The 23680-nt window shown below is 39.7% G+C and overlaps 2 protein-coding genes across 2 annotated transcripts in view; one reads left to right on the top strand and one right to left on the bottom strand.

Moving 5' to 3' along the window:
* Pard3b (par-3 family cell polarity regulator beta) overlaps positions 1–23680 on the top strand; it is a 992131-nt gene that overhangs the window by 264811 nt on the left and 703640 nt on the right. The window lies entirely within an intron of this gene.
* The window catches only part of LOC126508779 (transforming protein RhoA-like), a 20291-nt gene continuing 1504 nt past the window's right edge, over positions 4894–23680 (bottom strand). The window contains exon 2 of the mRNA XM_050154192.1: positions 4894–5124. Within this exon, the coding sequence (XP_050010149.1) occupies positions 4894–5124 (231 nt within the window). The remainder of the gene's footprint in view (positions 5125–23680) is intronic.

Below are 23680 nucleotides of genomic sequence, written 5' to 3'. Positions count from 1 at the left end.
AAATCCATCTGGTAAATGACTTAAGGACCCTTCATAAAACAATTATATGGACTCCCACAATATTTTTAATTTTTTAAAGTGATCTGTGCATATAATTGTCCTTGTACGATGAAGACATGCAAAGAAAACACATTTTGAAATTACTTCTGAGAATTGGGATTATAACGTAACTTTTTATTATAAAAGTTTTTGAAAGTATCATACATGTATATTGTACATTCTGGTTATATTCTTCGTTGCCATTCTGCCTGCTACCCTCCTGAAAGTCTCATTCTCATGTTCACGACCCCATGGGTATCTAGGGAAGACTGTGGGGCCATGGGTTTGGAACTGTCCATTTGAGCCTGGAGGATCACCAGTGGCTACACCACTAAGAATAACGAATCTCCATCTCCCAGAATCTGTCACCTGCCAATAGTTCAACTGTGGCAAGTAGGGCCTTATGAGCCTGTCCCTCATCCTCAGCTGACTACTCTGGGCCAGACTTGCTGATGCCCTTGTGCTACAATGAAGCTTACTTTTTTAACTTTTCCTCTGGCAGTTTTGGAACATCTTGTCATAACAAAATATTATGTGCCTTTTATAGGGTATAGAAAAACAAACAACAAATAATGAGATCTATGCCCTTTGAGAGGTATCTCTCTTCTGATTTTAAATTAGGCATTTGATGCCCAGTGAGATGTTTCACCCTCAATAAGATGAGGTATTTAATTAGCATCCAGTGGTGTCTGATTGGACCCCCGATGTGACATAGTTTCATAGGAATTATAATGCAGTATACTTTCTAGTGGTGGTGAAGTTATTTAGTAAGAATTTATAATTATTAAGACTATCAGAATCTTCACTTTCATTTTTTATTTTTAGATGGTAGGTTGTTTAGATTTTACTTTTACAAGATGCCCTCCTTAAAAAAATTCCACTATGTATTCAACAAGAATCATATATCCAACAGTAATACGCCATCTTTCCTGTGTTTGCTCTCCCTCTCTGTCTTTGTCTCTTTTTTCACATTCTATGACTTAAGGGTATATAGAAAAAGATGGGTTGATTAAAAGGAAGAATGGTAATTCCAAGAACAGACCATTGAAGTATTTTTTTTTTTTTAAAAAAAAGTCCCACTGTATATATTCGGGGCACTATTTTGAGAAGGAGCCTTAGGTCGAAGTTATGAGCTGGAAGAGAAAGTGCTCATCTTGATGGTTGTAATTTGTGAAGAGGCCTCTTTCATTTCATCGTCAATATTGTGATGCTTTCAGAAAATGCACTTACATAGTCGTCCTAAAGCACTCCCTTGACTGTGTTCTCTTTCCCCAGTCACACTTTAAGAGTGAAAAGATAAGAAATTGCATTTCTTTCCATACTTCAGGATGTAGACAAGTTACTGCATTTAATGGCCGTACAATTAATGTGCCAGTTGCTTAAGGAAAAGGAATTTTATCTGGATAAAAACTGGAGGGTCCTACATAAAAAAAAAATAAAATAAAGTTAGAGGATTTGGAGCATTTCTAGTTCCAGATTTTCTGTAGTGTCACTAGGGAAATGATTTGATGATACTTACAGTAAAACCTTTTCCTAATGAAAATGTCTAGTATGAAGCACTTTCCTCTTCATAACACGTGTGATATCTTTACACCTAGTTGCACCCTTTCCCTAAACACATGCTACATAGCAGAGTGCCCACGCCATTACAGCTAGAGTGTCCCTTTCATCGCCACGGGCACACGCTTGTTACCAGCACAGAGGAGTCTGCCTCAGACCATGCAGTTTGCCCAGCTTTTGTTGTTCAGTGTTGAGAAAGTGGTGCTCAGTTAAGCTTCTGGTTTAGAGCTGCCTTAGTCATACTGTTGTGTTGATGAGGCGAAATGTGGTTATTTGAGTTCATGTTCAAAGTACTTCTGAGCCTCAGACTGATCTAGAGCGTGACACAGCATCAGTGCAGAGAGAGGGTTAGTTGAATAATCTTTCTTGAATATTTTATTTTATTGGTTTTGTATCAGGGTCCAGCTCTGACAAGTATACCACTTCCTAGGGTGGGGGCATGAGGATTAGAAAAATCTTAACTAGGAGGAACAGAGAGAATCACTAAGTCATAGGATAGGAGAAGGAGGGTGGGAGGGCAACTCAGCAAACATTGAATGCTGAATTCACCCGCATTAATTTTCCATTTGCTTTTATACCCCAATACAAAAAGGGGAAGAAGACAAAAGACTGCATTAGCATGATACAAAGGTCAACTGGAACAGTCACTCGCTTTAGGACTCGAGCCATCAAATCATTAATTCTTGACAAAAACATTTTGTTGTTTAAGCAGTGAACCCACCCTGGGAGCCACTCCCAAAATCAAACCCCCTATCTCAAAAAAAAAAAAAAAAGCAACAGTATGTTAGAATTTCCTGACCATTGTTTAGGGGTGGAGTGGATATACCTGTATGGGCCATCTTAATATAGAAAGAGCCAAGTAACCACACCCTAGGTCAGGACCTGTAGCCCTTGGTTGTTATCAACAATTTTGAACAAGCTAAAACTCTCTGACCTTCAGGCAAGGTGGAAATTGGCTCACATTTTTGGGTCTCCAAAAGTTTTGTTCTTCCAGATTTTTGCCGTGTGTGATAGTTGTCTCAGTTTTTAAAAAGATCACAGTTTGCTTATAGTTTAAATATAACATAAATGAAAACTAAAACATTTCATATTCCACTCATACCACTTTGTAAACCAATTCAAAACACATAGCTGTGTAAGATTTAGTAAAGATGAAGTCATACATGATGAGATTTTTTTTAAATATATTTTTTGTAATGCTTCTGCCAGTATTCTGCATTGAAGCACACTCTAAAATTAGATGTATACAGTCTCCAAAGGTTGCTCTGTTTTTTGTTTGTTTAGTTGCAAGCATTCATAATTCAGCTTACCACTAAGCCCCAGTTGAACATAAAAAGTCTTGACTGATTCATCCTTCCAAATTGTCCCTCTTACTGAACTGTTTATGGAAACTGATTTTTCTTTTAAAGACAAGTGATGAAAATAGTTGAATTTACTTTTGGGGAATGGGAGTTATGGTCCTTAGCAAATATTCCCACTTAGAGTAGAATTGGACTAAGACAATTTTGAGTGCCAATGAAAGAATAATGAAATATGAATCAGACACAGAAATGGTGGCCTGGGCCACCTAAATTTAAAGGAAAAGGAAAGCTGGCCCAGTGTAAGGACGACAGGGCTGTCTCTCTGCTGCATCTGCTCTTTTGTCACCGTGATCATTCTGACAAGATTGCCTAGTGCCTTTTGTATGCCTTCCTTTTATTAAATAATTTTTTTAACACATCAACCACAGTTTCCCCTCCTGTTCCCTCCCTCTACCTCCCATCTATCAACCCCTTCCACTACTCTTCCATTCAGTAAGCAGCAGGCCTCCCATGGGAATAAACAAAGCCTGGCACATCTCATAGAAGCAAGACCAAGCTCCTCCCCCCTGCATCAAGGCTGGGCAAGGCATCTCTGCATGAGGAATGGGTTCTAAGTGGTTTCTGCTTTGTGAGTACCCAAGTTCCATTGTGTTCCCCAGCTCCACAGAAGAAGGAAGGACCTGACCCCAGTGTGACTAGAAGATGAAAGGCACCGATAATAAGTCAGATCTGTCAGCAAGAAACGTTGGTTGTCCTCCTCCAACTCCTTGTCATGGGCAGAATGTGTCCAGAAATGCCCACTACTTCCTTTCAATTTGCTTACATGTGTTAAGGCAGGAAAATGCTGCTAATGTGCCGTTAATCATCCACAAATGCAGAAAGCGGCCTTCTAGCATGGAGTCTGATTTAACTTCAGGGCCTGCTCAGTTGGCACTGTCATTGTTTTGCTATTTAAGTGATGTTAGTTTCTGAATATACAAATGTTCAAATACATGTGTATTTTATATTGTAGCCGGAATACTGTCTTTGTTTTATTATTAGGACAGATTTCCATAATATAATTCAGGTTGGTAATACCATGATAAGTCAAGCACCTTTGTTGAAGAATAAATATCTGCAAACCCGTAAGTCGGCTATGAGACCCTTGAAAAATGACTACTCTACTTTTTTGGCTTACTTATGCTGGAGTTGCATTAAATGGCAACTGAGTTTGTGGAATTGTGTGTATGAGTGTGTGTGTGTGTGTACGTGTGTTTACATGCATGCGTACTTGTGTGGACATGTAATAGCAGTTATTTTTCAAAGGATGGTTTCCGAGCCCTTCTCTAATCTCTCTAGCGTCTAAAATGAGGATCTATAAAACTCTGTGGAGGCTACTAAATATCAGGTGTATGAGTGGTAGTAGAAAGAAGAAAAATGATTATGATTATACAGAATTTATATCCTGTAGAATTAAGATGGCCCCGATTGCTTTCGTTTCTTTTAAAGACTAATGCTTTCTCAAATGAAAGGGATTAAATGTCTGTAAGAAAGAAAAGCAGTATATTGACAACATCTGGTATGAAGAATTATTATAAAAGATAAGAGGATCAGGTCAGACAAAAGGATGGAGCTGGAGAATCTAATAATTAAATTTGTTTAAATCTACCTGAAAATGACAGGATTTTTCCCATTTAAATTTACCTAAAACAAACAAAGAAAAAGCTCTCTAGAGAAGAGTTTCTTTTGCAGCTACTTAGGCTTCCTAGCAAAGATCTGAAAAGGCAATTTTGAAACAAACAGTGACTTCACATAGTTTAGACCTTTGTAGAAAGCACACTTCTCAGGAAGGAGGGGTAGCCAGGTGGTGATCCAGCATGGAGATTGTGGGTGGGTTCTGCTTAGGGATTCACAACCATTCCCCACAGACAGACTCTTCTCCAGGAGTGAAAGCTGGCAGAATGCTGTTCTCTCAGCCATTCCTCTGGCCTCAGAATGGCCAAAGCAGTGGACATTAAACTCCAGCTTTGTCAGCATCTCCCGGGAAGGGCACATTGGCAGTTTCTGCTCTGTGTGTTCGAGCGAAGCCTGAGAGGGTCCATTTCTGACTGTTCCCGTGCTGTGCCGATGCTGTGGATAACGCTTTGAGAACCTTTGCAGTAGTGCAAGTTTTCAGAATGTTGCCGTCTTCTGAGCAGTGAGCTCGCAGTTTTCTGATGTTAGCCTCCGCTGTGTGCCACAGCACCTGTTCAGTCAAAGGGCAATGACAGGCACAAAGGCAACAGAAGAGGTACATCATATGCCTCTTGTAAACTTGTGGGGTGGGAATGGAACTGTTTGCAGTGGCCCGTGGGAGGTTCCTAAGAGAGAGCCTGGGGGAGAATTTGCACATGAGCCTGCCCCAGAGGAACTCTCTCTGCACATACACTTGCTTGTGTTTAATCCAAACATTTCTGCACAAAAGCCATTTAACCTTTTTAAAGTAACTAAATAATCTTAGTAACATAAGTAAATTTCAGGTAAAAAAAATTTTTTTTGAAAGACCTCTTATGAGCCATAGATTACAGCTGTCTGAGATCGATTAGTTTAAAGTAGAAAAATATTAATTTTAAATTTTAATGCATTTTAATTTTCAAGAGTTCATAGAAATCCAACTTTATGAAATATGAAGTATTCTCAGCAACATGTCACTTCAATTAGATGTGCTATTGCATTTGAATTTGTACAATAATTATTGTACATTGAATTTATTCAGGGAAGAAGTGTGAGGTTTACCTGTGAGCATGTGAGTGACAGGGCTGCGCTGCACATTTATACTTTACATACATGGCCTTCATGGTGGCAGGAGCCAGCAAACCATTACAGGGGAGGTGAGCAATGATTTGATGATGAATAGACCTTTTCTTTTTTTCTTTTCGATTTTTTTGGCAGGGTTTCTCTGGGTAGCCCTAGCTGTTCTGGAACTCGCTCTTATAGACCAGGCTGGCTTTGAACCCACACAGATCCGCCTGCCTCTGCCTTCCAAGTGCTGGGATTAAAGGCGTATGCCACCACCGCCCGGCATAGACCTTTTCACTTAGTATGCTCCAACCTCATTTTTTTTTAAATCTCACACATGCAAAATTGCAAGACGCTTGGTTCCAGTAAAATGTTAGACAGCTGTTGTAATAGGAGCAGCGGGGCTGCGTCCCCAGCACCCCTGCCGCCTGCTAGCTTATGCCTTGAAATAATTACACAGACACTGTATTCTTTTAAACACTGCTTGGCCCATTAGCTCTAGCCCTTACTGGCTAATTCTGATATCCGGATCAACCTGTCTTTAATAAACTGTGTAGCACCAGTCTTACTGGGAAAGATTCAGCATATCTGACCTGGTGGCTTGCTTCATAGCCTGTGTCTGCCCGGGAGAGGGGAGCATGGCTGCTCCAGAGAGCAGAGTTGTCGAGTCTGAGCTCACTTCCTCTTTCTCCCAGCATTCTGTCTGTTTACTCCACCCACCTATGTTCTAACCAATAAAATGGGCCAAGGCAGTTTCTTTATTTTTTTAACCAATGACTTTCCTCCATCAGACAGCTGGAAAGTTTCACTTTATTTAAAAATTTATTGAAAGCTTACATTTTTGTGACTTCCCGTTTTAGGTGTTTTCTGAACTATGGCAAGGTTGTTATTTTTATATGTGATTTTCCTAGAGTTTGGCCCCTCCTTCTTTCCTCTTCTCCTCACTCTAGGTTTCATTTCTATGCATATGACTTTCCTGTCTCTTCCTTCTATCTCCCATCAGGGCTGTTGGCCACTGCATCTGGCTTATTACACAGTTTCCAGAACTGAGCTCGGGTTCTGTCAAGCCTGAATGGAAAGTGGCATTGCCCACTGAACCATCTCTGTGTGTGGAACTGAAGACACAGCCTTTCCGTATGTCAGGTGAAGAGAGAGATAAACATAACAACATCAAAGAAAAGGAGAGCAAGGAAGGTTACGAGAAGGTTTGGAGGGAAGAAGTGGGGAGAGAGATGATCAAATTATATGCTAATATTTCAAAAATATTTAAAAAACAGAAACACTTTAACGTTTGGTCCTGCACTCAAATGCTAAGTATTCATGTGCAGAAATGTACAGTCGCGTGCGTACAATAAAAAGTTTAATAATAGCTAAAAGAAGAGAAAAACCAGTGCTGGTTGTTGCCACAGGGAGATCATGTTCCCCTCCCCTTCTTCAGTGTCGTTATATTTGGAAACAGGAGGTAATTGAGGTAAAGCAAAGTCATAAGAGTGGGCCCTAATAAGACGGGGTCAGTGCCCCTGTCATCAGACCTGCCAGAGACCCGCCGTTCCCTGTCTGTTTCCCCACCCACACAAGCACAGGAAGTATTAGATGTGCAGCAGAAAAGAGGCAGGATGCTCACGGTGTCTACATGCTAGACAGACGGGCTGGAACCCCGATCTGGGGCTTCCATCATCTGTGACAAAATAAATGTCTGTTCTTCAGGCCACTGAGTGCGTAGGAGTGTGCATGGCAGCAAAGACAAACATTAAAATGTTTAATATTTTATGCTGGTCATATGGTAGAATATAAGGCAGGAGTTAAAGTGGCCCTAAGGCTTTATAACAGGCCTTATTTCTCACCCCCTTCCCTTTGTGTGCCTTTGGATGAATGCATTTTCTCCTTGTTGATAAATAATTCTTACACCACAGATTCTGGCTGCCTGACGTATGTTCAGTTTTTGGAGCTACAGAGCATGTGCCCAGACCTACTTCCTTCCCTACCTCATCTTGTTGCTTCAGATAAATAAACTTCAGGGACTTAAATCCTGGGACCAGTTCAGTTATACTGCATACTTTATAGCAGTCATACTTTAAGGTTGTCGTTTTTATTATAAGAGCCACCACCAGAAAGATAAAGAAATACACCGCCATTCCATGGCTAAGCCTCTAAATAAGATATTGCTTATTTATGCATTTGTCTCTTGAGGGGATTGTCTTTGGCTGTGTGTGTGTGTGTGTGTGTGTGTGTGTGTTTGTGTGTGATTTGCTTTCTTCACTTAATAGTATTTTTTAATTCACTCCAGTTGATAAGAGTAACTGTTGATCATCTGTTGTCACTTCTGTCTCTCAGTACTTTCCACATCACCTTGACTGAAAGCCACTGTGTGGAGTCTTTCAGTTAGACATTAGTGTACAACAAGCGTCCAGTAATGGTGCAAAATTAAAACTTGGAAGTGAATGTGTCTGTATTCTTGAACAAAAGCTGGGTAGTTTAAGATGCATAACTTGAAAAGTCTTGAATAGTGAATCTTCGGTGCTTAGTGTATTTCACTTCCATATTTAGAGGTTTTTTTTTTTTTTTATGGTAGGTACTAGGCCTTAAGTGGACGACTCAACATGTTGCAAGCAGTGATTCCCTTGTTTGCTGTATTCACTGCCAAATATCCCCTTTGCTTGCTCAAGCACAGTGTAGGTATTCTCTGTAATCGACTTACACATTCTATTTTAAAATTCATTTATTTTCCTTGTTCTCCTTAAGAACTGCTTGGTCATATATATTCATTCTTATTTTTCAGTCTTTTTTTTTTCCTTTTCTGTCCCAGTCAGTTTTCTATTGCTGTAAAGAGACAGCATGACCAAGGCAACTCTTAGAAAGGAAAGCATTTAACTGAGGTCTTGCCTACAGTTTCAGAGGCTTAGTTCATTATCACCATGGCGGTGAGCATGGCTGAAAGCAGACAGGCATGGTGCTGGAGAAGTAGCTGAGAGCTACATTCTAGAAACACAAGCATCAGGCAGAGAAAGAGACACTGGGTCTGGCATGGGCTTTTGAAATCTCAATGCTCACTCCTAAGGACACACCTTCTCCAACAAGGCCACTGTCTTAATCCTTCCCAACAGTTCACCAACTGGAAGCCAAGCATTCAAATATAGGAGCCTGTGAGGTTAATCTCATTCAGACCACCATATTTTCTTTAGTGATTTAGTTTATGTGCATGTCTGTCTGTGCCTCACATGTATGCCTGATGACCTTGGAGGTCAGTAGAGGTCCTCAGATTCCCTAGAACTGGAGTTATAGAAGATCTTGAATCACCATATGAGTACTGGAAATTGAACCTGGGTCCTCTGCAAGAATAAGTGTACTTAATCATTAGGTCATCTCTCTATCACTGCCCCCCAACACTTTAAAACACACAGCCAGCTGATTTTTTTTAACCATCTCTAACATCTAAACATTCAAATTAGTTTTAAGATTTGGTTGTGTACTCTGCTGTTTCTTGGCCATAATATCTTTTGAAGTTTGCTGTTTTACAGGTTACAGGAATTAAGGGTGGGGGTCAACACAAATGTGGTCCCTGTCTGCTCACACTTTCACCCATTGCAGGATCAAGATATTCAAAATCAAGGTATTTTTGGTCTCCACTGCAGCAGTTTTGTTCTCAGCACTGTTGCTTAGAGGGTGTAAGATATTAGTTATGTCTTAGCCCTTTGTGAATTTCTGTAGTATACTCTTTATGTTTAAGATGCGATAGAGGTGATATCTTTTCTCCTATACTCAGTGAAGATGGATAATATCAAGAATACTAAATTTTGTCAGGTAGTTTCAGAGTAAAAGCTGGTTTACAAGTGCTAACTCTCTGGGTCCTCCTTCCACTGGATTTTTAGTAGGTTCTCTATTGTATTTGATTTGTGAATTTATTTTTCAATGAACCTGCTATCTGGCTTTGTTAGTTTCTCACTGAGTGCTGCTTTGATCTTGACAGAAGCCAAAGATTGCAGCTCATCATTAACAATTCTTAAAAATCCATTCCTCAGGTTCTTTTCAAAGTACGTGTTATGATTCTCTGCTGTTTCCTCATTTATCTCGTGATTGTATCATGTAAGTTCTTTGATTTACAGGCTGTTGCTTTATGAATTGACTTTATGAGAATTCCTACAACACATAATTTTGGGGAGGAGAGTGTCAGAAATGCAAAATTATTGGTGATTGGAAAAAAGATAATCATTGAGATTTAAGAGTCAAACTTGGGGTCTATTAACCTTGACAGAATAATTAGAATGCTGTCTTTTTCAAGGGGATGGAGAAATGAGTGCTCCTGGGACACCCAGGACACTCAGCATCTCCTGAGAACTGCAATTATTTCTAATTCATAAATGTGTATTTTTTACAACTAGACTCTCTCTTTAAATATGTTTGTAATCAGGATTTGTGAAGACCTGCTCTGCCTTGTGTTTCAGCATGTGCCTGGGCCTGATGACCTTCTTGCAACCTTTTCGATGAGTGTAGTTCGCAGTGCTGAATTTTAAGTAGTATGAGATGCATCTTGCATTCAGGGAATCGTGAAGTCCTGGCGTCTCTGTAATCTAACTTCCGCACCTTTTTATGAAATTTAAATGTTAGTACAATGTCATCCTCTTCAAGCATCTGATGCTTTATAAGCAGCATTTTCACAGGATAAGTTTTCTACAGCCGTCTGGTTAGAGGGATTAGTGATACATTACTTAACATTTATAGGCATGGAATAAAAGAAAATAATAATTTTTAAAACAATGCCATCTTTATATTTTTAATTCCCCACATAATATATTTACTTACTGGTAGCCATGGGTTTAATTATAACATAAAACTTCTATTTCCGCTGATTAAAGTAGTCATCAAACATCAAGAGTAAAATAAATGTAGTTCTTTATAGAAAGATAAGGAAATATCTAATGTTTGTAGCATAGTAGTATCTAGTACCTCATCAATGAAGTGGAATAAAAGAAAACTATCTTCTGGCTTTTCATTAGCTTTGTAATAAGATGTGTGCACATATATCTATGAATGTCATTCTTTGTAATGAGACTTCTATACATATGTTTATAAATTTTGATTTTTGCAATTATTTTTGAGCTGGCCTGCATTTGTCCAGATCTTGCATGGCATGACATGGGTCACCTTGAGAAAAGCTAAGTGTTTGGCACTTGTTGGTTTGTCACTTGAAATGTAATTTACATTTTTCTTCATTTTGCTTTGCTGGAAACACTATGTGAGATGATATGTAGTGGTATGATTTTCCTGTGTTTGTTGTTTGCTTGTCTTCTACTGATTTTCCTGTTAAAAGTAAATTTACATGAAGGTCATTTCTTTGTTGAATCAATTTTTAAGCCATTTTTGAAACTTTTATATGTGAATAATTTATTCCCATCATTTTCATCCCATCGTCTTCCCCTTCTAGCCCCTTCCCTGCTGGTCTCCTTTCCCCTGCACACCATTTGTTAACTTTATGACCTCTTTCTTAAATTGTTATTGTTATGTACACATAGACACATTCACTCACACACATATACATGTATATATAAAAAGACATATCCATATATACATATCTATGTATATATGCATAAGTGTACACAAACATCTCTCTCTATATATATAATATAATATAATATATATTATATATATATCCTGTGTTGTAGGGAGCTGCGGGCCTCTTCCCACAGCCCAGCTCCTAGCCGTTTGGCTAGTTTATGCCCCAAAATAACAACACGGAAACTGGATTCTTTTAAACACTGCTTGGCCCATTATATCTAGCCTCTTCTCTGCTAACTCTCGCACCAGGACTAGCCCATTTCTAATAATCTGTGTAGCCCACGAGGTGGCTTACCGGGAAAGATTCAGCATGTCTTACCTGGTGGCTTGCTTCATCGTGTCTGGCTCTCAGAGGAGCTACATGATTTCTGAGCTCACTTCCTCTTCCTCCCAGCATTCTGTTCTGTTTACTCCGCCTATCTAAATTCTGCCCTATGAGGCCAAGCAGTTTCTTTATTACTTAACCAACGAAATCAACAGATTGATATATGACACTCCCACATCAATCCTGATAAGTCCATTTCATTTTGCTCATGTATATATGTACTTAGGGAGGCCCACTTGGGATTGGCTAGCCTTCTTTCAGTAGGAAGGAAGTAATTGAAGTTACCGAGTCACATTGATCTTTTAGAGGAAGTAAACTTTCTGTGACATCTCAGGTTGTCTATTGTAATTGGAGTTTATAAGTTTTGAGACATGAAGCTGGGCAAATTTTCTCAGAGTATGATGTATACGCATATTAATGGGCGGGGTCCGGGGCAGCAGGTGGCATGCATGTTGCCACTGTTGCTGCTGACCCTCCAGCAAGATTGCTGATGCAGGCACGCTGTGTCACTGTCATGAGCTCAAGGTATCTGATGCATTGCATCGCATCATTTCTTCAGTGGGCAGAGCTCAGGTTTGTTTCCAGTCTCTGATGCCTACTCAGAGCTGCTACTGTTTTGTGCTTCAGTTCAACCATGGAATGCTGAAGCTCAGGGCTACAGGGCTGCCTACGAGTCTGCATGCTTTGCAAGACAGGCAGGGCTCATGTTAATGTATCTTTTATGCTTTTACGTAATGTTTTACAGTGTTCCACACATGGTATATGCTATCTTCATATTGGTGGCTTGATCAGTATGACCATCAAGCAAATTGTACTGAGTGCTGTACAAGGAATCATATTGTTCCCATCTGGTGAAGGAGGAAACAGCAGTGCGGAAGCATGCCTGGTTTTCTGACTTCTGAACCAAAGAATTTAAAGGGACTTGTGTTCGAGTACTAATTTTAAACTTACCCTTTAGAAAGTAGCCTTCTTAGAGTGGGGGAAATGTTCACAAGGTGAAAACTGACAAACCAAAAACTTGTTACTGTATTTTACTGTCTTACAAGTTCGGGGTTAGCAGGCAGTGGCCTAAGAGAATGAAGTCTAGTGGTGTGCCCTACTTCATAGCAGTGTGGAATGATTCACTTTGACTAGTCTTTTTGAAATGAACTCTTAAGATTCTGATGTTCTTCCTCATCACTGACGACATTAGTAAAGCAAAATGAAACCATTTCAACTTCACCTCTCCATGAAATCTTGCTGTTTGTAAGCTCTGCTAGGATGCAGCTCTCCCTACTCATCCCTGTGCTAATCCAATCGACTTACTCCAAAGATTTAGAAAGACTAGATTATCTAGAGAATGTTAGGATGCTGGAAGAATAAAATATAATTCAATTAAGTTCTCAGAAAGAGTTGGGGTCAGAGATTTGCATCAAACTAGATTCTGAAAATGTAGATTACTGCCTAGGTTTTATTCAAAAATTACCATTAAAGTGATATTTCTTATTAGTTATCACTTTTCCTATGACTATCAAAGAGTGTTTGGGTTTGCCACTTACATATATTACAAAGGTCAAATAGATTAGAAAGCTTGGCCCTATGTTATTGTTAATAAATGCCATATTACGGGGAAATGTCTATTATTAGTATCACAGCCTAATGTAGTAGTCCCCACACAAGATCCTAAGATGTGACTACCTCTCTCTCTTTTTTATTAAAAAATCATTAAAGATTCTAAGTGCTGGAAAAAATTTGAGTCATCATTCAATCACGCACTGTGATTCACAGAGAACTTCTAGAATATAAAATGGTCGTTGTACATTCTGGTAGCCACCCTTTAAAACATTCAGGATCTCTCATTCCTTTGATTTCTTTCTAGTTTTCCTGGCAAAATGTCATACATTTTTGATTTTATTTTAGATGAGTGCTTCAGATGATTACTCTGCTTTCAGTTTCTGCAGACTGTGGTGCTCTTTTGACGTTTGCTTTTTTGATATCATATGGAATACCATATATGTCTTTGCAGGTATTCATCCATGCATGTGTGACTATGCATGTGCCTGTGAGAGCCTTGTTAAAGCTAGCTACCCCTTACCAGAGGGATACATGGAGGAAATAGCTTTACAGGCAAGCACAGGGTGGCAGTTAATGGTCTTTGTCAAATATTTAAGTTTCATATTGAAAGAGAATTGTCTTGCCTGCTCCACATATATATGGGGATCATATGATCAGATGCCAAAAATGTGATTGATATTTAAATATTTAAAAGGATTCACATCCACGGCAAGCTGTTTAACGGAATGGAGTGGATCTGAGCACCGAGAGTGTTTGCCCAAAGGCTGAGGCACTGTGCCTGAGCTGTACCCTGGTGCTGTCGAGACGACGTCACCATGCTCTAGGCCTCTATACTGCTGTAAATTGTCATGGGCTTGAGTCTGAGACAAAGTCACTCAGCTGAACTTTCTTTAACCAAGACGGACTATGGGGCCTGTTTACTACTCCATTGTCACTGAGAAGATATAAGTGTTCCCATCACCGGTGATTTGTTGTCTTTCTGATGAAAGCGGCCCTGTGGAAGGGCTGAGGACCCAAGGCATTTTACCCTCTGTCTTGACTGCTAGTCTTCATTGACACCACGTGTTCCTATGGCAGAGCTTACTTCATTATTGTAGTGTACAAGAATTTGCTATACTACACCTTCTACTTCCTGCTCTTGACATCATTGCCTGTTCTCCATTTTTGTACGTAAAGAACATTTTATCCACCATTATCCTCATGTTTATCAAATCACTCACATAATTTCTTTTAATATTACTCTGTGCTGTCTGAGTTGACAAATGTATTTGGATAGCATTAGGAGTCTGCGAGGATTGCTATGGATATTGGCAATGATAAGTAAGAGATTACAGTACCATGTCCAACCTCCATAACAACAAACTAATGAAAAGATTTGGAATCAAAACAGAGATTGCTTCCTCCCAAGGGGGTTAGAGAAGTCCTGTTGGATGTCTCAATCTGGCATGCGTTTTCAGTAAGAGTGCAGTGCTAGCCAGATGGAGCCGGATGTGTGAAAGCAGAGACGCCACTGAAGGCCGGTCAGACATTTACAACCAGGACTCCACGAGCTACAGTCATCATTTGATCCCCATTCAGTGCTCTGCTTGCATTGCCTGGGATAAATCTGCTTTAAGGAAGCTGGCAAGGGGAGTCATTGTCTGAATGCCTCTTATATACGAGCTCATCCACAAAAGGACACGCTGACAACCATAACAAATAACTAAATGAGTGATGAATGAACTTTGCTGAGTAGCAAAGAAACAAAAACATTCCGAGGATGTGTTCAATCATATTCTTCCATAACTATTAACTGAGCACTTTGTACATGAAGCATGGTGCTGGAGGCTAAGGAGGATACTGCTCAGTCTAGGAAGAGAGTCACATTTTAATAGACAAATGGATTTTAGTGAGTCACTGCATATTCGTGCACACACGCACAAATGTGACTACAAGTGTTAGTAAATATAAGGCAGATAATGGAAAGGATTCCAAGGAGATGGGGTGGTAGCATTTCCAAGAAAGGAAAACCCTGCTGAGTCTGAAAACAGAGCAAACAGTAGAACATCTTGGGAGAGAGATGTGAAGACCCCGAAATGGAAGAGGGCTAAGCTTCAGGGACACAGAGAAAACAAGAATGAAGAATATGAAGGACGGAATTACTTCCACACAGGTGGAAGAAGTATGGAGGATTCAGTAAATTGAAGAATAAGTTGGAAGATATGAGGAAACAGCTCTTTAAACGTTTTCTCGTCTATGTGGAATTAACACAGTTCAGTAAGAGCCCAGGATTTTTTCCTTCAGTGCAATAAGGAGAAGTGGGCATAGTAACACTGTTTTCCATACTAAGAGTATAAATTAGAAGAATTTACCTCCCCACACCCAGTATGGTGTCATATGCCTTTAATCCCAGCCCTGACCAAAGAGAAGCAGACAGATCTCTAATTTAGAAGCCAGTCTGGTCTAGATAGCAACTTCCTGACAATTAAGGCCACACCTTGTCTCAAAACAACAGATCCAAAATTCATGACAGAGTCTGCCTTAAAGATTCTGGAGGACTATCACGGTAAAGATGGGCTGGACTGTTGTTCCCATCAAAGACAGATGGAAGGTGTCCCTAACGACTACTCCACCCTGGGCATAACAGTGAATAAATAGCAGACATGCGGCAGTTTCAAGAGCCATAGACATCTTGGGCCGCAGTATTTGGGTTCTCTTGCACAGACTACATTTCATAATTACATTCCAAAGGGGTTAAGTTTTAAAGTGAGGAATATACATACCTCTCTGTCAGTTCAGGTCCAGTCAAGGAGAAGAGCACCAACGCAGGCCTGGTACTACGGTCTGATCCAATCAAATGGATGAACACCAGCATGTGCTGGTACTACAGTCTGAGTCTTTCTTTCCAAGAATTTTTATACTTACTCCCCTTTTACATTAAAAAAAAAAAAAGAAGAAGACTGTCCTGATCATTACCAGTCAAGGCTAAGGAGTTTGTAAAGCTTAATCACTCTTTGCATGGTTACTTTCCAACATTTCTTCTCTAATTTTCTTCCATTAATGCCATTGGCAGGATTCACAGTGACGTCTTCTACCAGCTCATGAACGAATATCATGCATTTCATGAGAGTCATCCACCCTCAGAAAAATAACCCATTCTCTTGAGAATGAAGACTGACGTATTAGTTTCTGTAGCTACTGGTAACATACAGTGTCATATCCTATGAAGAAAATGTGGAAAAATGTCTTTCCTTACTCATTGCTTAGTTAATGTGTGGTGTGAAACAAAAGGTCTATCAACAAATCAGAAGAACATTTATATAATTTAAGTATGCCTGCATAAAGATGCAAAGCCTCAAAGAAACAGGGAAAAGTGTTTTTCTGCTGAAACTGATCAAGAAATTTATAGTTGTAGAGAAACAGAACTGGACAAGTGTTGAGATGTAAAGCTAATGAACAAGTTAGGGATTATGTACGAAGCCTCGTTTGTCCTAAACTATCCTGGTGTCCATACTTCTTCAGAAATAAGCGGAGTTTCCTTCTATGTGCTATGGTGGTGGCTCTCAGGCTGGGTCTTCCGACCTGACTCAGAGGAGACGGGACTGAGGGAAGCTGAGCATAGCCTCCTTGCTCTGCTTTCTCAAATGCCCTGGCGCTGTATTTAGGGGTGATATGCATGAATTCCCTCACAGACTCATCTCAGACTCATCAACAGTCGCTGGGGCCTACACCAGGGGTGCTTAGTTGCCTGAGGGAAAGGTCGGTTATGAAGCCAAAGACAAACTTGGATTTGTCTTTCCGACTCTGGTCAGTAGAGAACATCCATGTAGACAGCTGCCAATCTCATATTCTAAATACATACAGCATACTTAATCTAACAGACAAGTCGGCCATTTTACCAGTTGTTTGTTTGTTTGTTTAATTTTGTTTTTCAAGACAAGGTTTTTTAGTAGCTAAGGAGTCAGTCCTGGAACTAGCTCTGTAGACCAGCCTGGCCAAATATTTAATAACATCCTAGTCACCTCTCAATTTTAATTATATGGTAAAATCTCTGTCAGGCCCGACTGTCAAAACAAATATTGCCCATTCAAAACATATTTTTTTTACAATCTCATTTAGAATTACTAAACAGTTTCATGATTCAGAATATTTATTGCTTTTGCTTTCACAAAATCATGTCTTGTTCTTATGTTACTAATTTTCATGTGACTTTGGCTACATACTTCAACCAAATTGTTTATTTCGTTTTGTGAAACAGGGTTCCTTGTGTGTTAGCCATCCGTGTGCTAGAACAACAGGTGTGTCCACCACATATGACTCTTAAGCCTGAAAATCATTAGAATTTTCTTCTTGTGATTCTTTAGCTGATATTTATTAAATTCCCGACATGTTTGCTCATCTGTATTGTTAGCACTATGGGGCTAGTATGTTGATCATTACTTATATCTTATAAATGGGATCAAAACAAACTAGTCCCTAAAATATAAAAAAAAGATGGAGAGAATTTAGAAGAAGCTTGAATGATTTGATGTAATTTTAAAAGGAAATGCATATCTTGTTACAAACAACTCATGACAGTGGGTTTTCTCCTCCTACTCTACGGGTCCCAGAGATTGAACTGAGATTGCCAGGCTGGAGGCGAGGACTAAGCACCTCACCGGCTATTTTTATAATATATTTTTATATTTTATATAATATAAAAAAGGATTGTGTCAATCAAATGTTGTTCTAAAATGAATTATTTAGTAAATTATGTGTTTTGAGGCAAAAATGGTATAGTAAAGAACGAGCTTTAATAATCATAGTTACATACTCGTAGGCAAATTATAGATAATGTCAGCTATTCTGTAATGTACTTAGTGATATTCCTCTACCAAGTACATACTGTTCTCTGTGAATAGAAGTTTGGGGGATAAATGTTAGGAGCTTTTGATCCTATATATTTTAGAACCAGAATAGATGCTACCTTTTGAGGAATGGATGGAAAAACCTGATATGCCCCTGGGTCAGGATGTACTGTTGCAAAGCTAACCAATTTAAAAAGGACTGCACAGAGTAATGCAGTCAGAGCATTCTCCTCCACCATGGAAAGGTTACACTTGCCTTTGGAGAGAGCCACGAGAATGGAATACCTCTAGATACTGCTGCTTAAAATAATATTTTCTAGCATTTAGGAAGGACAATGTCATTTCTTCAGAGTGAACTTGATTCCTGAAATTCACTTAAATGCTAATTTCATTTTGATACTGGGACAGCAGAAGCTTTCACGATTTGTGGTACTTGAGTTACCCTGGGATTTCTGATGAGTGATTGGGAATAAAAAGGGCCTCCCCTGCAGGCTAGCACTGATGGAGACATAAAATAAATCCCAGTAGTACAACTCTAGAAAGAAAAAAAGGCTGTGAGCGTAATCCCTCCGAAACGCAAGGCACTCCTTTGCTTTAAGGAATTTCCTGTTGGCCTTAGGGAGACTTTAATGGAACTCTTTAGGCTTTAACCTCGTTAGGAGCCCGCTCGGTAGCCCTTGTTGTTGCTACTTTAAAGTCAGAAATTAAGTAAATTACAATGATGAACCGTGCAGTGCAGCATACAGTTAACATTATACTGTTAATAACACTCAACTGAATTATTAATTTCTGCCAGAAGTTGCTTTTAAAATAATTGGGATTAACTGAAGAAATAAGGGTGGTTTTCTCCTCTTTGCTTTTTTATCCAAAGAATAATTCGTTATAATTGAGACTACCTTATAAAAACGAAAAGGATACACAAGTCTACAAATGTATTATTTTAACAACTGGTTGTATTACCTTTCTATAGTTGTTGCATAACCTATTCCATCAGGAAAGAAAACAAAGTGGCAGTTGCTTTGTCCAGACTACTGAGTCTTGTGCCTTCCTTAGAACCAGTCCTTCTAGAGGCCAGAGTTGGGGTTAATGACCAAGAGTGGTTACTGCAGAAAGGGGTCATTCTGTGTGTTCTCTCTCCTCTGGTAAAAGAGCCATGTAAACAGCACACAGGCAACACTGCCTGGGCTAGAAGCAGAGGGGCTGGCAGATGGCACTCAGGATAGAGATTGCTGGCAGATGGCATAGATTATTTGAGCAACAAAGACACTTTGGCTACCAAGCTAAGACTTGGAAAGAAAGAAGACAACTTCTCCAGCAATGCCAGCTTGTATTCAGAAAATGTTTTGGCAGAATGGAGACCTATGAAAAGATACTCAATTGTTAACTACAAGAGAGGCAAGTTTTGCTGCTAAGTTTCTTGAGTGTGCTCCAGAGGTGTGACTGGAACCTGCTCTGTGTAAGAAGCCCTCAGAGACCACGTGCCGGCCCTCCTGCTGGAATGCTCGGATGCTCTTGTTTTGTCTTTTGTGATGGGAAGGATACCTCTTCAAAGCTTTATTTGAAAGAAGTACTCCACATGTTCCTGCTTACAATGTTAAAACAAACACTTTATTGATAACTGCGTTTTCCCTAGCGTCATATAGTAAGGCACTGTGAAGATGGAGTATGGCCTGTTTGTCCAGATGTGGTCCTGCCTTGCACTGTGCAATCAAGTCAGGTTTTGTAACATGATGCTGAGATTTTACCAGCAAATGGGTGCACATACTGGATACACTAAATTCTGTGGGCCTGTAGCCATGATCATCAGTATTCTGTTTGGTTTCTGGAGCCCATAAGGCTCCCATAACAAAGAATCTTTTTTATTTTCTAATGGTTTTGTGGGTTCAAGGATGACTACAATTTTTTATTCATTGCTTTTCCACATGCTGCCTAATATATCTCCCTCAATTGTTTCTTGTTAGATGATGTTTTCCCAAACTTAATTAAGTAATTTAATTTTTACCTACAGATAGTGCTGGAAACTAGAATTTATAAAGCTGTTCAGAAACAATATATCAAGAACACTGTTAACAAAAAAAAATGGATTGGGAGGTTAAAATGTCATTTAAAGCAGAAATATGTAGCCAGGCCTATGAAAAACAATTCTATCTATACTTATTTATTTATTTTATTTTTTATGTGTGAGAGTGTTTTGTCTGCATTTGCAGTGCCCAGGACCGCTAGACGAGGGTGTCAGATTCCTCTGGAACTGGAGTCATGCATGATTATGAGACCTTTACTGGGAACCAAACCTGGGTCCTCTACAAGAGCAGCAAGTGCTCGTGCCCACTCTACGCCTCTCCAGTCTGCTATTCCATATTTTTGGTGTCTCAGAAAACTCAGAGATTTTCAGATGCCATTGAAAATGCTATTAAATTGGAAAGTGCAGTATGTTTAAAAGAGTGCCACTGTGATTGCCTCTGAGCCATCAAGACCACCTTTATAATGGTGATTTAGCTTCAGGAATGTCTTTTCTTAGCGTTTCTAACCCCTATGTTACATGCGTTCCTTTCAGTTTTAGTGATCCAGTTATTCTCAAACTACTACAGACTAGAGAGGACTCTCACTGGAAACAAAGGCGACAATGGCAGGATGGTATAATAGAAGCTGCGAGATGAAAGGAGACCCACAAAAACTTATTACTGGAGTGGATGATACTTTAAGAAGAAAAATGCATCTTAGTAGAAAGTAATCATGACATTCAACATTTTCTTTGGTCTGGAAAGACGGTTTGGCAGTTGATAGCATATACTGCTTTTGCAGAGAACCTGGGCTTCGAACCCAGCACACAGCTCTCAACTGACTATAGATTCAACTCCAAAGACCCAACACCCTCTTTGGGCCTTTATTGACACTGCAATCCTGTGCATTTATCCACGTATAGGCACACATGTACACATAATTAAAAACAATGTCTTAAACAAATAATATTAGCGATAATATCTCATTCAATAAATGGATAAATGTTTTAGAACTTAAAGGGCCAATGTTAATTTTCTTAGGGGACCTTAAGAGACGTGTGTTTGGAGACTTTCGTGTGGGGCAGTTGCACAGGGATAATCAGTCTAACCTTACATTTAGAGACCTTTAAGTCATGGCATGTTATCAGATAGCATAAATATATGACTGGCTTTTTTAAAAAAAATCAATAATTTCCTTAAGATGGAAGTGTAGTTGTAATCTTTGGTTAGACTTCAGTTGTCTTTACAGTCAACGTCTGATGTTCTCTCCCAGAGATGCTATTCTTGGAATCACGTGATCCCTCAAGTCAGGCCACTCTCATTTCATCTAAGCCTGTGGCAGGCCACATTACTTTGCCACCTGTGACCTTACATTGTTTTATGCTTTACCTACGAGCAAAAGGGTTGGATTTTAATGCCTTTCATTAATCTTTGAATATTTTCTTGATATCCCAAGATGCAGTTGTTAGCAATGAAGAATTGATATTAATTAGCTTGTTGGTAACTTTTGATCTGATTCTGCACTAACATTCAGGCCTGCATCTCACACAGCTTTATCCTCTATGTTCCAGGACAGCAGCTTCAGACAGATGCACTTTGTACAGTATATGCTGCTTTATCAAAGATGATTTTTAAAATTAAATCTATGGTTTCTTTCCTTCTATCCCTAAAAACTTCTCCTCAGGGTCTTCTTAGCTGTGCTGGTTCCCACAGCTCACCTTCATCCCCCAGATTTGCCTTTGACATTTTATTCCTCAACTATTGAGGTGATTTTTAAGCCCTCTTATCATGTAGTGGGAGGGACAGGGTTTTATTCATTAATGATTTTTAACTTATAGCAAACATGTTGCCAACAGATTCAGTACAGATAACTCTAGCCATACCTGACTTCCGGGGCTATCTCTCTCCATCCACCATCCTCTGTCGCCATTCTTTCTGGGCAAGGTTTGTTTACCCTGCTTCATTCAGCTCCACAGCACTGTGATGGGCCTGCTTGCATCGAGGCGGGTCTTTGGCACATACCCTTCCCTTACACTGTCAGGCAATAGTTGGAATGCATTGGCATTTCCATCTGTTTTCCCACAGAAGCAGTGTTTAATCTCATCACTTATAGTACTTAGCATACCTGTCATGTGAGTTCAGTCAACCTTCCTAGCCTGCTAATGCATCTGCATGTAACCACGCTTACACCATAGTATTGTGTCTCAGAAAATATGTATTTTAGTTCCTAATAACTTAATCTGTAAATAAGCATTGCTAAGGCAGCTTATTTACATCTTGAGAATGGCTTTTAGGCTATATGTCTAGAAAAGTATACTGAGAGGAACAGGCACATAGACACACATGGAATTTGTAGCTCTTGAAGACAGTGTTTTAGCAAGTAGCCAAAGGAGAATATCAGCCATTAGTGTTTCCTATGTGCACAGCTTGTCAGATTAAGCAAAACCTTTTCATGTTTTGTCTACCAAAAGAGTGAAGCTGAATTTTATGAAAATTGAATCCAAATAAGGATTTCATTATTAATAAGCCTTGCCACTCCCTACTGTTTACAGCACCAAATAAATTTTAAGCGGATGATTTCAATTTCAGCTGTCACCTGTGTTTTGATTTTTCTCACGGGGTGTTCCTTTCATCTTGATAGTGTTTCACTGGGGAAACTGTCTGACAGCAATAGATGGTTGGCTGTTCTGTTCCATACCCGCACTTCCCTGTATCTGGGAGTCACTTGCATCCTCTGCTTTGACTTCTTCATGTAGTTCCAGACCATCCCTGCCTCCATCCTTGCTCTAAGCACTGGCAAACATTTTCATTAGAAAAAATTATCATTATGACATCTAATTTTTAAGAACATAAAATGACAGTGGAGTGTATAGATAGTTGTGTAACCGCAGTTCTTTTTTTTTATTTTTTATTTTTTCTTCCACCTCCTTCCCTCCTAGCATTTCCCTCCCCCTCCCCCTTCCCCCTCCCCTCCCCCTCCTTCTCTAGTCCAAAGAGCAGTCAGGGTTCCCTACCCTGTGGGAAGTCCAAGGTCCTCCCCCCTCCATCCAGGTCTAGGAAGGTGAGCATCCAAACAGACTAGGCTCCCCCAAAGCCAGTACATGCAATAGGATCAAACCCAGTGCCTTCTACGTCTAGAACACCTGGAGTTCTTTCTTACCATGGAACTTACACACTGGCTACTGCTTCTTCCTCTCTGGTCTCAGGTAAGCATCATTTCCTGAAAGCCAGCAGAGTATTCTGAGTTAAAGTATTATGCAAAGGCCCTTCCCCTACTCACAAAAATCATTACTGGACAAATGATCTAATATAGTTATAATATTATAGCCTTCATGTAACTATCTCATTATCTTCTTCACATTTGTTGCTATATAAACTAATTATATTTCCTTATGTGCCTGAGGTCTGTTTGCCACTGTTGCTTGTCAACTTGGAAAAGGGAGGATGACTTGCTTCCCATCAGAACGTTGGTATTTACAAGAGGGTCAGTCAAAAGACAATCCAGCATATAAGTAGTAAAGTAAGTGACCTGCATGTGTCTTAATTAATGGGTTTCTATTGTTGCAATGAAACACCATGACTAAAAACCAAGTGGGGTAGGAAATGGTTTAATTGGTTTATACTTCAGCATTACTGCTCATCACAGAAGGAGGTTAGGACGGGAGCTCAAACAGGGCAGCATCCCTGAGGCAGGAGGTGTTGCAGAGGCCACAGAGGACTGTGTGTACTAGCTTGCTACTCATGGCTTGCTCAACCAATCTTCTT

Source organism: Alexandromys fortis, unplaced genomic scaffold (assembly GCF_014885135.2).
Source record: "Alexandromys fortis isolate MF-2015 unplaced genomic scaffold, M_Fortis_MF-2015_v1.1 scaffold_40, whole genome shotgun sequence".
NCBI classification, from domain to species: domain Eukaryota; kingdom Metazoa; phylum Chordata; class Mammalia; order Rodentia; family Cricetidae; genus Alexandromys; species Alexandromys fortis.
The sequence above is the reverse complement of the archived record's forward strand: the minus strand, read 5'-3'. Positions and strand labels throughout refer to the sequence as shown.